A 14948-nucleotide genomic window follows, 5' to 3' on the forward strand; every position below is an offset into this window, starting at 1 on the left:
ATTAGACTTATGTCTCTGCTCCTAATGTTTTATTTCTTAGCTGTACTATACATACAAATCATTATATCATCATTTTTTTTTCCGCTTCAGCATCTCTTAAAAGGAATCTGAGTGGAGAGGGATATGGAGGCTGCCATGTCCCTTTTAAACAATGCAAGTTGCCTGGCTGTCCCCCTGAACCCCAGCCTCTAATACAGTGATGGCTAACCTTGGCACTCCAGCCATGACAAAACTACAAATCCCATCACGCCTCTGCCTCACAGAGTTATGCTTAGGGCTCTTTCACATTTGGGCAGACTTTCTGCGTTAACGCAAACGGAAGCCGTTTGCGTTAACCAAGGTAAGATGAAAGTCCATAGACTTTCATTTTACCTTTCACACTCGACGCTGCGTTTCGATGCGTTGCGGTTCCGACGCACCCGGGCGCAGTTTTTCCTCCAACGCACCCGCGAGCCGGCGGTTTCCGTCAGGTTTAATTACCAGCTACCGCCGCTGATTGCACCGCAGATACCCGATGGCACGCCGCAGGCAGACAACGCGTGCAGGAGAACGGCTCCTGTTCGCGTTGTCAGATGTGAAAGAGCCCTTAGAGCTGTCAAGAGTATTGCAATGCCTCATGGGACTTGTAGTTCCACCACAGCTGGAGTGCCAAGGTTAGCCATCACTGCTCTAAAACCTTCAGCCATAGACCATAATGCATTTAACCATAAACAAGCATGCAGATCAGGTGCTCTGACTGAAGTCTGGCTGGATTAGGCCCGGTTCACACTGCATGGATGGAAAACTGATCCATGTAAAATTGCTCCATGGAACAGATCAGTTTTTAAAGGCATCAGTTTCCCACCCGTGACCCTTCTTTCCGTCAGCATGTTGTCAATGCGATGCATCCAATGGCCCAGAAAAATCACTGCAGAGCCAAACTTGCGGTCTGTTCAGCGGAACGGTCCAAATGGATCCGTTGGAATAAAGCAATGTGAGCGGATACTATTGATTAACACAGGCTTGAGCGAGCCTATACAGCTTGAGCAGGGACGGATCTAGACCAAGTTGCGCCTGGGGCAAGGTCAGGTTTTGGCGCCTAAACTGCCATTCCCCATCCAAATGTTGCCGCCTTTTTAAGAATTCAACAAACTGCAACTGGGGCAAGAGACCCGCCTGCCCCCCCCCCCCCCCCCCCCCTAGATCTGTCCCTGAGCTTGAGGAAGGAGTTTACCTCCGAAACAGTGTCTGTCGCTGTCCCTGGGCTTTATCTTTATGCAATAAAGAGCTTAACTACATCTTCGTGGTGCTGCTGATCTCTACTCATGCTTTGGGAGCTGCTGGACTACAGCGCCATATCAGCTTAGCACACGTCTACCCTCACTAGGGTGCTTATCGACTGTGGTGTAACATGGTCTGCTAAACAGACTTTTTTTTTATCCAATGTGCACTCGGCCTTAGCAACATGCTTGTTTCGGGGTTGTGACTCAAACACTACTTATGCCAGAAGATCCACAGCACTGCCAGGCCACTTGTAAAGGGAAATAAATATAGCAGCCTCCACATCACTCTCACCTGGAGTTCCCTGTAACTAAGGAGAAAAAAATAAATAAAATGAGTAGAGATGCACCTAATATGGGAAAAGGAAATGGTTTTCAGCTTAAGAATGTGGAAGTAGCCTCCGCATTCCTGATTTATAATAAAATGTTCAAAGTAGCATTAAGATAAAAGGCCTATTTATAAAGTGGTGGGAAACGGACAATTCACAGGCCACCCTGCACTGCTACTCAGTATAAACTCTAAAATACAATAATGCAATGTCCGGCAGAGATGTTCCTTTCCTGCTCTGACCCCTGATTGGCTGATCTGGGTCACTTGATACTGTCTGAGCAAAACGAGAGCAGGAGAACATCCTGTCTTGGATTAAAAAAATTGTCAATTCCTTTATTGGGAGGGAGAACATATTGGTTTTTGGATGCTATTTTCATTGGTAGTTTTACTATATGTCCACCTCCTCACCCCGCCCCCACACACACCCCACACACACCTCAGCACACCGCACAACTTTCACCTAATCCAAACCTCCTCCCTGCTAAGAAGTTCAATGTTTAGAAGAACTGAAGCCGCCACCTTTGCAGCCAGATGTTTCAGTGAATCGTCCATCAGTTTGTGGTGTTCTGGACTCCCTCGAGGTCCCAACGTTTTCACGGTGTTTGAGGCACACATACCGAGGCTCAGTGGTGAAGTCTGAGATAGTGGGATCTCCTGGCTGTGGTCTATACCTGTTCACAAGAGACAAGAGAAGATTAGAGGCTTGCTTAGTAAAGCTCCTAAAAAGTTTTAGCTTTCTAGCATCCAACAGCATCAGTAGATAACACACTTTAAACTATACAAATGCCTTCAATGCTATGATGGACGATCAAAATTCTCAAAAACTTTCATGCATCTGTGATGGGCTTCAGAAAACCTCTATAAAGCTCACCCAAATCCAGGCAGAAACAAAACTTCATTTTTTTTTATTTATTGCTAACATATTACGCAGTGCTATACGCTAATGAGGACTACAACAAATGTAGCTTTCATATTTAAAGCGGAACTGAAGTTCATTTTAAAACAAACAGTTTCACTTACCTGGGGCTTCCCTAAGCCCCCAGCAGCCATTTCTGTCTGGCGCTGGTCCTCCATGATCCTCCGTTCTCCCACCACCAGCTACATTCGGTTTATCCTCCTTAGCGTTCCAGTTTGCGATAGCGCTATTGCAGACAGTAACGCGTAAAAAAGGATACGCGTGGCAGGGTTGCGCTGGCCTCTACTTACAAGTCGAGGAAAGAAACGGAGCAGCGGCGAGAGAATGGGGCATCATGGAGGACTGGCGTGGGACAGGACGGCTGCTGGGGGCTTGCAGAAGCCCCGGGTAAGTTAAACTGTTTGTTTTAAAATGAACTTCAGTTCCGATTTAAGTGTCTGGCTTATAATAATTTTATGGAGATTTTCCCAAAATCTCAGCTGTTACCTGGGCAAAACCTCTAGACATCTGACATCAATAACAAAGAGCTGCCCTTATTTATCCAGGGGAAGGTGTGGATGTAATCAAGCGTGACTACTCTAAAGAGTAGTGAAGTATAGTGTCCTATTTCACCACCACCCCTGCTGATAAAAGCTTTTGTTTGCTCATTGCTACTGCTAATTAGAGCAGTCCTTATCTGCCTGCTCTTTCTGCAGACAGCTGGCCTCAGAAGTACGGCAATAAAAGGCTCTAACGTTTAAATGTAAAAAGAAGATGTAGAATGGATTTTTGAGCTACATTGAGCCACATTGTTAGCATGCATTTTTAATTTGCTATTGAGATGCCCTAGGGGCTAAAAAAATGCTGCTCGGTTTACTTTAAAGGGATCCTGAAGTGAGATGGATATGGAGGTTGCCATATTTATTTCCTTTTAAACAATACCAGTTGCATGGCCAGTCCTGTTGATCCTCTGCTTCTAATACTTGTAGCAATAGACCCTGAACAAGCAGGCAGATCAAAACTCTAACAAGATTACTGGTAGGTGTATGCTTGTTTCAGGTATAGGATTCAGAAACAAATGATGTAGGACTACCCGGAAACTGGTAATGTTTAAAAGGAAACCAATACGGCAGCCTCCATATACCTCTCACTTTAGGTTTCCTTTAAACTCAGTCACATTGCCAATCTAAAGCAAATGCAGGGGGCTGCCTGTTGGCTGAACACACAATCCCTACTCCTAGATTCCATCATTTGCATTTTTCTAGCTAAATAAGCACCTAAAATGGTTTAAAGTTGGAGTTTTGTTTCCAAAATAATTTGAGTGAAAAGTCTGAAGATTAATGGGTCATTCCACTTCTTTTTCGAAAGCAGATAGCCCTTTCCTGTTACACAACGTCATTTTCTGATGGATTTCCTCTCCTTTATTGAAAGCACCATGTCCTTACATTGTTGGGTAAGAATTCCATGTTTAGTCGATTCTCAGAACTATGCCTGCCTTGTGGTAAGGCCACCCGAACCAAACAGGTTTCAGGAGGCCGCTTACGATGCCCTGGTCTTCTATGATGGACATAGGGATCAGCTATCTCTACTATAGAAAATGTGTTCTGGTTGTGAACTCATCATCTAAGCTTCAGAAGAATGGGGATCTACTACAAAGTCCACCATGCACTTTGCAGCCATCAACAGAAAAATTATTGGTATGAAATATGTAGGCTTTTCCACACTGCCGACCAAACCATACAGCACTTGCACTATCAAGAAATACCTGGACATTGCCTGAAAAAAAAAGAAAACTCCAACTTTTTCCAATGAATGTGTGGAAAATCCCTTTAAATTGTGTGGTTATAATGACAAATGACTTGAAGGCCTAGTAAACATCTGTCAGAGGAATGACCACAAATGGTGTAAGTGTGCTTCTATTAGCCAGACTATTTCCGTGGAGACTGCTTGTGTATGAGGAAACCGAAGTATATTTCCTGGCAGAAACAGGTTCCTCTCAACAGCTAAATCAGGTAGCTCAGGATTGGTGGCAGCAGCAGGATAAAAGATAGGAGGACCCCAGCAAACTCTTTCTATGTGTCTACCTAAACTAAAGTATTCAGCTGACTGAAGTTAAAATAAAATAAGTCTATAAGTTCTGAGAGAATCAGGAGGGCATCTCTGGGAGATTTCCTTTATAATAGGAATGACTCCAATGTCAACAAAGCAATAAAACAAACAAAATCCTATCTGAAGATATTGTTGAAGATTGAAATCAAATCTGGCTATTTTCTTAAATTTTTTTCTCACATTACATTTTTCCTTGCTAGAGAGCTCTAGACATCTTTCAATCATTGCTCTCGACTGTTAGTCTTGCTGTGGTGAATGATACTGTAACTTGATGATCTACAGAGGGGGAAGGTTTCAAGAGCATACCACAGTTCACATGGAGAAGTATGCTGTGCAGTTAACTGCTATTGGGGGCCTATACATCTTGTTCATTCCATGATTACTTTTCATTCAGAACAGTTAAGAAGAATCTAGAACCAAACACCATCAGTCCTAACCAATTCTACATACTTCCTGGTATTCCTGTGTGCTGCATATGACTGCAATCATGCAAACTAATTCACTACATTTTCAGCAATCATTGCTATATGACATAGGTAAGGGTATAAATAAAATAAAATTAAAAAAAACACCTTATAAACTGCCAATTCTTTAATAATCCTGTCTAGATTAGCTAAACTACTAATGTTATTAATTGTAGAAAATCATTCCATTAAGCTGACATTGTGCAGTGTCCCTAGTAGCAAGGGGGGTGACATGGGGTATCTTGCCTAAGGAACTAAAAAAAAGGCCTAGTAGAGTAATGCCCTGTACCTTCTTCACCCCAACTATTACCAGACCAATGAGAGGGTGTCTACTGGCCATTAAGGCCCTGGCTTTAGACTGTCAAACAGTTGGAGGCGGAGTTAGCGCAGAGAATAGCTGAACTTGCAGTGTACACCAGGGCTCCCCATTTACACAGATATTGATGGAAGTTTCTGGACGCTACATAAAACCACCACAAGTTGTTTAACATTTAGGAGAAATTTTATCATGGACCACACTTTATGATGACAAAATTCACTTTGAATAAGACCAGCATTCTATAAAAACATGACATTACCCTTAGGGGAAGAAGAGGGGCTACTGGAAGCGATCTGTCTCATACGAGTTCCGTGGCAGCTGAGCGCCACAAGTTTAGAAACGATGGCAGTCTTTCCAAAGCCGACACTGCCAACAATCACCACTCCGCGGTTGTCCGGCATCTCTGAACTTCTCATCTTCTCCTCTGTCTCCTGAAAGAGCCAGCCCCTTCCAATAAACACTGAGTCCGTTGTTATGCTTGGCACTTCAAACAACAGAGGCTTCAACAGAATGTCCTGTGGCTTGTAAGGGACAAAGCGTGCTGCAAAAAGTGGAGGAAAAGGAGAAAAAAAATCAGTCACAAGAAAAGAACCATTAACCCCTCAACTCCTGCAGAAGATCAACAAACTCAAAAAAGGTCCTGCTAAAATCAGGAGATGCCGGGTTAAATTACAATGAGGCAATGCGATCAGGTTCCAGCAAATGACACAACGCACAAAAGCCGACGGGCAGGGGCAGGAACGCCGGCTGCCAATTTTCCTGGAGATTGCCAAATGCAGTCAAGTGTGTGAACGGCATTATGTGTGAACGTGAATCCAGGCCATTCCTGCCAAGCAAACAGTTTTGTTCAGCCCAAAAAATTTCCTTGAGCTTCAGGTTAAGAACTAAATACCAAAAATATGTAGAAACAGTTTTATATCAGAAACTCATAGATGCAGAGATTTTGCAGTACTCAGCAAAGCAACCACCTTCATATATAAACAAGGTACGGCCTTCAAGAAGGACATTAACAGAAAAATTATTACAGCTGCCACTGCTGACCTAATTCCAGAAATATGCCTGGCCGACTTGCCGATCTCGTAACTATATGAGCGGGATAGTCTTGGCAGGAGTGAAGGTACTTATAGACATGCTTTGGTTGGCCGAAATGGCCTATATTGGTCATTTTGGCCAACAATTTGCAGCACAAAAGTAAAAAAGCAATAAAAAAACCTTTTTAGCCAATAATAACCCTATCCTCTGGGGAATATTCTTTTGGATGATCGTTGCAGAACCATGGTAACCTGCCTCATGCATGGTGAACGGGTAAACTATTCTCCACCGCCTTGGTAAACCCCAAGCCAACATGTCAGCTGAAAAAGAGCCTGCAGTATCTGTACACTAGTCTGCAGGCCAGACCTCACTGTTTTCCAGACATACTTGAAATCTATGGCAACACTAAAGGTGCATACACAAGCCAGATTTCTTCAAACTACGGGTCGTCAGACCCGGGCACGGGGCGGCCTTTCTGATGACAGTTTGCCCGTGTGTACAGCCTGATAAGGCTGGTTTTGACCGATCCGCTCGGCGGATCGGTCAAAACCAGCCTGCCGACGGACTGTACACACCGGCAAACTGCCGTCAGAACGGCCACCCCGCGGGCGGGTATGATAACCCGTAGTTTGAAGAAATCAGGCGTGTGTACGCACCTTTAAGCCTCATTCACACGCTCAACAGCAGTATTTTATGCAGCACAATTATCAACCAACTTTTGTTGTGAAACAAGTTGAAACAACCCAAAAAAATTGTTTGCTATTGTTCAAACAACTGATAAGACATCAATCCAACAGTTTGATTGACGGCTTATCAGTTTTATCAGTTGTTTGAACAATAGCAAACTACTTTTTTTTGGTTGTTTCAACTTGTTTCACAACAAAAGTTGGTTGATAATTGTGCTGCATAAAAGACCGCTGTTGAGCGTGTGTATGGGGCTTTAGGCAGGGTGGAGGCAGCGCACCTGATCTGCATACTTATGACTCAAAAGATATTCAAAGAAGAGGATGACCCTTACAGCCAAGTAATCTGTATTTATTTTTTAAAGAAAAACACAAGATCAGCAATTGTTTCTTAGGAATCACTTGCTGTATACAGCAGTAATAACTTTGAAGATAGATATTCATGGCAGCAATATTTTATGCAGGACTTTGGCGTAGTGGAAAGCACTCCCGCCTTGCAGTGCTGTGTCCCGGTTTGAATCCCAGCCTGGGCACTATCTGCACAGCATTTGTATGTTCTCCTCGTGTCTGAGTGGATTTCTTCCGGGCACTCCGGTTTCCTCCTACATCCCACAAACATACAGATAAGTTAATTGGCTTCCCACATAAATTGTCCCTAGACTACAAGGGACATATGACTAAGGTAGGTATTGGATTGTGAGCTCCTCTAAGGTACAGCTAGTGACATTACTGTGTATACTCTGTAAAGCTCAGCAGAAGATGTCAGCGCTACATAAATACTACATTTTAATAATAATAGTAATGAATATAAAAGATGCATGTTCTAATCAATTCTTGTATTCGTATTATTCAGGAATAGAAAAAACTGCCAGGTCTGCTTTAAAGTGAACCCGAGGTGAGAGGGATATGGAGGCTGCCATATTTATTTCCTTTTAAGCAATACCAGTTGCCTGGCTGTCCTGCTGACCCTCTGCCTGCAATACTTTCAGCCAGAGACCCTGAACAAGCATATGCAGATCAGGTGTCTCTGACAATATTATCAGAACTGTCAAGATTAGCTGCATGCTTGTCTCTGGTACAATTCAAAAACTACTGCAGCCAAAATGCTCAGCAGTGATAACAGACAACTAGTGTTGTTTAAAAGGAAATAAATATGGCAGCCTTCATATCACTCTCACCTTGGGAGAAGGCCGCAGGCACAGTACTATTCTACGCCTGAGAGAGCGCACTGCGCATGCTCAGACTGGCCGCGGCTGGCCGAAGTTACAGGACCGGTACTGGAGCTGGGGAAGACTGAGGACAGCAGCGTGAGAGCGATGCATGCGGATGGGGCTGGAGGAAGCCCCAGGTACGTATAAAACTTTTAATTTAACTCGTCTCTGGTACACTTTAAAGAGACACTGAAGCGAAAAAAAATATATGATATAATTAATTGGTTGTGTACTATGAATAATTACTAGAAGATTAGCAGCAAAGAAAATATTCTCATATTTTTATTTTCAGGTATATAGTGTTTTTTCTAACATTGCATCATTCTCTAATATGTGCAGATTACACAACACTCAGCATTCAAAATGATTCTTTCAGAGCAGTCTGTGAACTAATGACCTCTCCTCTGGCAGATAAAAAGTAAATAGTTAACTAACAGTTGAGATAATAAAAGTCAGAAAACAGCCCTCTCCACCACTTTGAGGGCCCTTTTCCACTAGCAATCGCAATCACAAATCACAAACGCCAGCGATTGCGATTTTTCATTAATTCTGTTATGCGATTGCGATTTTCATTTGTATTGCATTATCATTGTAAAAAATCGCTCCAGCAAGCGATTGCGATTTGCGATTAGCGATTTCCAAATCGAATCACTGTAGTGGAAAATACTTCTCGTGATTTCTATGATAAAGTAACAACTCTAGCGATTCAGCAATCACAATCGCTCTAGTGGAACAGGGCCCTGAAAGTCGTAGAGATTAATGGCTTGTTTGCATAGAGATAACAACTGGAGTTTCTTAACTCTTCCTGTACTGGAAACAATTAGACTGATGTATCTGGTCTTAATGTTTTATTTCTTAGCTGTGCTACACATACAATTCATAATATCATTTTTTTTTCGCTTCAGTGTCTCTTTAAGGGTGAACTCAAGAGACATTTCCTTACCTTTGATTTCCTGTTGCACTCGATTGCCGGCCGTGTTATGCCAAGGCATCCGGATTGAGGTCCGCAGAGGAGCATTTCTCTGGACATCCAGGTAACTCAAGTCTTCTAGTTTGGTGGAACTTGTTGCTGGAACAGAAAACACAACAATATTCAATCTTCCACTGCCGCCCTACATGTAGACTACTATGGTGAGGACACTGGATGCTCAAACATCTAAGATCAAGACTGAGCCATGTATGGGAGTGTTAGTTGTGTACTAAAGTATAAATCTAAGAATTACAGAAAATCCCTATGAAATGATATATAATAATAAGATGCAAGCACATGATTTTTTCTTTTTTAATATGAGCTTTGAAATGTCTTGATGAAACCTCAGTTCACAGGATTGTCATTCTTAAGGCTTTATTAACAAAAACGTGAAAAAGAAAACACTCATTGTGCATTCCTCACATGTGCCAAGTACTCTCTGATGCTATGTTACAAGAAGGTGTATTGGACTTGGTACCTTAAGTTCACATTCATATAGTTCAGAATACAAATATATACATTACTTTATTTCAGCCAAACACGAAGACACACAACAGAGAGGAAGAAGATGACCCAAAAGAGAAGCCCATGAGAGACGAGGTTGAACCACTGCCCTTCAAATGTGTCATGTGACATTGGAGCAAAAATGCAGCACTGCCTCTCTGAATACAAGGGTGTGAACTGACCCATTTGATTCCTCATAAATGTTCAATTACCGTACTTCTGAAGGCTGGGTTCACACCATACCGGATAAAAACGGATCCTGTAAACACTGATCCGTTTTCCGTTTCAGTGGATCAGTTTGCCACATTGGGCATCAGTTTTTCCATTCAGTTTCTGTTGCCACCCACTCTGTATACCCGTTTCTGTAACATTTGTGTTTTCCCACTGCCAGTGACACAGCCGCTTGGGTCCACTGCCACTTGGCGGCCAGCCGAGTTAGAACAGACAACGTCCTTTATCATAGGCTACCATCGCTTCGGTCGGTATCCACTTTGTCTGGCCAACCCCCCAAAAATCTCAGGGCCCATCTTTGCATTCCACTCATCTGCTTTGCATGGGATCCATTCTCAACCATTCCATTCAGTTTCGGTAAACTCAATATTTTTTCCTGCCAGCGTGAACCTAGTCTGAAGGCTGATGTCACAGGTGTAAAATGCCCATGTGAACAAGCCCTTATGACTAACGTTAATAAACTAGGGATGTCATTTCAAATCCAGCTGCATCATGGTTGTGCATTAGTACTTTACCATCAGTACTCAGCTAATGTAATTCAAGACAATGCGCACAATCCAATTTAAGATTTCTCCTATATGATATTTTCAAATCGTATCAATAAAATGTATTTTAAGCCACCAGCAAGCAAAAAAAATACTCAGAATAATTTTGGCAGCATTTTTTCACCTACCTTTTCGTACTTTTTCAATCGCACGGTGCTGAAAAGTTACTTTACAGAGAAGATGAAAAAAAAACTAAGAGAAAACTTAGGCGAAAAAGTGAATTGGATCAGACCCTTTTTACATTTAATGTGTTGCATCCCATTTTTGCAAATGTTCTGCAAAGCCTATGCCTGCACCGCAAATAATAGGTCAATTGTTGGCAACCGTGAGCCTACAACTTGCACAGGAAATGCTAATGCCTGTGGTACCTTTCCGGAACTATGTAATGCTGTAGACCCTGATTGGAGCTCAATGCTTCCCTCCCCCTCACAGACTTTCTTAGTAGACTTTGCAGGCTTTTCCTGAATTAGCAGCAAGAGGACATAGGGTGCTTTTACTGGCTTTTGGTGAGCAGGGCATTCAATAACAAAAAGCAGACAGGTCTGAACACCCATTTATGTTACACCGTTGTTAGTTACATTTTTTGTTTTTGCCTGGCATTCTTTTAATTCTCAGTGAACAACGTAATGCAAAGCATAAAATGTAATCACACAAGGCCCTCAGTCAGCAGATACCGGCACAACTCAGGACCCATGCTTGCTCAGGCCTTGTCACCCTCCTGCTGCAGAGTTTGGCGGTGGGTGGTCTACAATCTCTAGATAAACCCTTTATCTTTCATCAATTATCCGCGTTCTCATGCTAGCCATGCCATAAGCAGCGCTATTTCTATCCGCTGTCTAAAGAAAAGTGCCATGTTTATTATTCCATTTACTAGGTGGTATTTTGTCTGTTTGAACTGGGCAGAATCCGTGGAGATTCATCAAGCTGACAGCGACCTCAAGTAGCCTGTGATCTCAAGCCTTGTTCACCAAGGCAAACACATGTCCTTAAAAGTAGGTTTCATGTGTGTTGAATAATAACAAAGTATAAATGTTTTGATAGGACAATCTGTCTTAATGCCAGTTACTGGGAAGTAGAGGCCCGCAGACCTGGTAACGCTCATAACAGCCAGACAGGGCATTTTACAGCTCCTATAGATCTGGACTGATGAAAACGGAACGGGACAGGAACTGGTGTCTCATGTCACCAGTCCAGCATCTAATAAAAACAAATTATATGTAACAGGCTACTGGATTTCAACCCGGCCACACTTACAGCTGTACCGTGCACTATAATTTACGGTAACTAATCATTCACCTTTCAAAAATAGAAAATTGTATTATACCTATAGTAAGTTACTGACAAACCTCAAACAAAACAAACATTTCTGCAAGCAACAGCATGACTGTAAAGCAAATTTTATTGAAGGCATACTTAAAGTAACCATGAACTGAAAATACACTTAAGAGATAATTAAATGTATGTGTAGTACTAATAGTGTATAAAACATTACTGGAGTCTGATATATTTTTTGTTTTAAAGCACAACTGTAATGAGAGGGAGATGATGCTGCCATATTTATTTCCTTTTAAACAATACCAGTTGCCTGGCAGCCCTGTTGGGTCTATTTGGCTGCAGTAGTGTCTGAATCACACTGGAAACAAGCTTGCAGCTAATCTTGTCAGATCTAACAATAATGTCAGAAACACCTGATTTACTGCATGCTTGTTCAGGGTCTATGGCTAAAAGTATTAGAGGCAGAGGATCAGCGGGATTAGCCAGGCAACTGGTATTGTTTATAAGGAAATAAATATGGCAGCTTCCATATCCCTTTGTTACAGTTATCCTTCAAATGTAATGTCTGGTACACACCAAGCAATTTCCCATCAGATTGATGGGTCAAATTGATTATTTTTGACAGGTTCAATATGATTTTTGATCATTTTCCTGTTCGATTTTGTATAAAGGTGATCAGAAACAAGATCGGAACAGTAAAAAAAAAATCGATTTGACCCGTTTAATGGGAAATATGCATTGTGTTTACCAGGCATAAGAGCTGAATTTGTATGACAGCAGCAAAGATGGTATAATCTGCTTCATACAGCAGTAAAACGAACTCCTCACACTTTTCAGCACTAAAATGTTATCAGCTTTGTGTCCTCAGCCAAACAGAAGTGGTTTGCCCTCCTTTTACTTTTCAGGAGAAGCCGGCTGAATTCCACTTGTCGGGCCTGTTTTTGTGTGGTGCGGCCGCAGCACCGTTTATGCTACTATACAGTGTGAAGCCGGCCTCAGCCATAGACCCCAAACAAGCATGCAGATAAGAGGTTTCTGACAAGATCAAGAAGCCAAAATCTGACAAGATTAGGTGCATGCTTGTTCCAGGTGTGTGATTCAGACACTACTGCAGCCAAAGAGATCAGCAAAGTACTGAGTAAATATGACAGCCTTCATATACTGTACCTCTTCAGGTTCCCTTTAAACAATAAATACTTAGTTGTGTATCATTTTATAAAATTCCCAACTCATAATAAATTGGTTGTGGCTGTCATACCGCTTAACTTTTCCCTCTATATCCCTCCTTCCCCAGACTATATGTACCCCATGAACATGTGTGTGAGCCCACGTATATGATGGGTATTGTCCCATGAGTCAGGGAAAGTGATAGTTCCACACTTTACACAAATAAAAAGCATAAGGGATACATACAATTGGCATACACTACACAATGTGACAACTAATGAAGCCAATGCTGCTGGCAGTAGGGCAGTGTACGGCAGTACGGTTATTTTATGATGCCAAGCACCAGAGAACTGACAGCAAAGATAACCTTGGCACATTCGATATACATTTTTTAGAAATTTAATAACCGGAACAAACAATGTGTCTTGTTTTATGTCTTAATAAACATGGAATTTCTAATATGCCAACGATGTGGTGCCTCACACAGAACTTGTGCAAACGTGCTTCAAATCTCCCACACTAATAACAATGCCCACACGTTTCTGTGTGAGGAAAGAGCATGGAACTCAGTGAGAACTGCACAGGCAGGCTATCTCCTGAGAGATCTCCCAAGACAAGAATGAGTCTATGGAGTATTGTACCAGGAACCCCATCAATACTGGGAGGTCTTATCAGCTTGGCATTCACAATAACATATCGTCATGGTGACAACACGGTTACAAACTTTAAAAAATGTTTAAAAAAGGCTCTGGTCCTTAAAGGACACCTGAGGTGAAAATAAACGAATTAAATAAACAATTGTATCTATCCTCCTCCTCCTAAAAATGACTTAAGATATTCCACAGTTTTATTTTATATTTAAATTAACTTTTTAAGTTTTTACTGTTTTATTGTTTTTGCTCAATTTATTGTTTTTGCTCAATGACACATTCATTGAAGTATGCTAGAGCTAAAATCTATGAACTATTGACCATTTTTATCTCTTTCCTGCTCTCAGAAGCCATTTTCTGCTAGGAAAGTATTTTATAGTTATAGTCATTTCTTATCAGTGAGGGTCACACTGTAGTCTGACCCAGTCCTGACTCAGACAGGAACTGCCACTTACATACCTGATATTTAACTCTTTCAGGCAGAGAAAGAAAAAAGGGAACACAGCCTAGTTATTTGTGTGCTTGGCACTGTATAAATGAATGATGCTGAATTAGTTGGATCTCTGATGGTCTCATCTTTTTCCTTCCCTTACGTAGACCTGCGTCCCTCCGTGCCCCATATCAGGTGTCAGACCCTAAGCTCCTGACTTGAGTTGCATGCCCTTCTTTGTATAAACCTTTTGTGTGCCTTACTATACTGAGCTGACCTGATGTTTAGTTTTCTCGTTACATTCCTATATCTTTATGTTCTGTCATGTTTTGGCTTTTCTGTGTAATATTGTATACTGCATGATGGCTGCCACCCATGTTGGGCTTGCAGACTCTATGCTTTTTTGTATTCTGCAAAATTGACACGCTGTGTTTTATAAACAAAATTGACACGGTGTGACGAATATAGGATTTGGAAACTAAATTAATGATGGAAACGAAATTAATGATGGAAACGAAATTAATGTAAGCTCGCAAGGGCAGGGCTCTCTCTCACCCTTTTGAGGCTTGAACTTTGTTATACATTCTATTCATTATAATACATCTGTCATTGTAATCACCAGTTCTGTATTTTGTACAAGTGTCATTATTTTATGCATACCATTGTCTGTATTATTATGTACCCCTTGTTGTTTTTCAACTTTGTACAGTGCCAGGGAATATGTTGGCGCCAGTTGCCTTGCTGATCTCGTGTTTGTAATATTTTTAGCCATAGACCCTGAACAAGCATGCAACAGATCAAGTACTTTGACTGAGATGACTATGGTTTTACTGGATTAGACATATGCTTGTTCCAGGTTTTTGACTCAGAAAC

At 41.8% G+C, this 14948-nt stretch overlaps 1 protein-coding gene across 5 annotated transcripts in view; it reads right to left on the minus strand.

Moving 5' to 3' along the window:
- Positions 1-14948, minus strand: part of TANC1 (tetratricopeptide repeat, ankyrin repeat and coiled-coil containing 1) — a 324590-nt gene that overhangs the window by 101824 nt on the left and 207818 nt on the right. For all 5 annotated transcript variants that reach the window (XM_068245707.1, XM_068245709.1, XM_068245710.1 and 2 more), the window contains 3 exons: positions 9247-9372; positions 5637-5918; positions 2110-2261 (listed from right to left, as the gene is read on the minus strand). In XM_068245707.1, coding sequence (XP_068101808.1) covers positions 2110-2261; positions 5637-5918; positions 9247-9372 — 560 coding nt within the window. The remainder of the gene's footprint in view (positions 1-2109; positions 2262-5636; positions 5919-9246; positions 9373-14948) is intronic.

Source organism: Hyperolius riggenbachi, chromosome 7 (assembly GCF_040937935.1).
Source record: "Hyperolius riggenbachi isolate aHypRig1 chromosome 7, aHypRig1.pri, whole genome shotgun sequence".
Lineage (NCBI taxonomy): Eukaryota > Metazoa > Chordata > Amphibia > Anura > Hyperoliidae > Hyperolius > Hyperolius riggenbachi.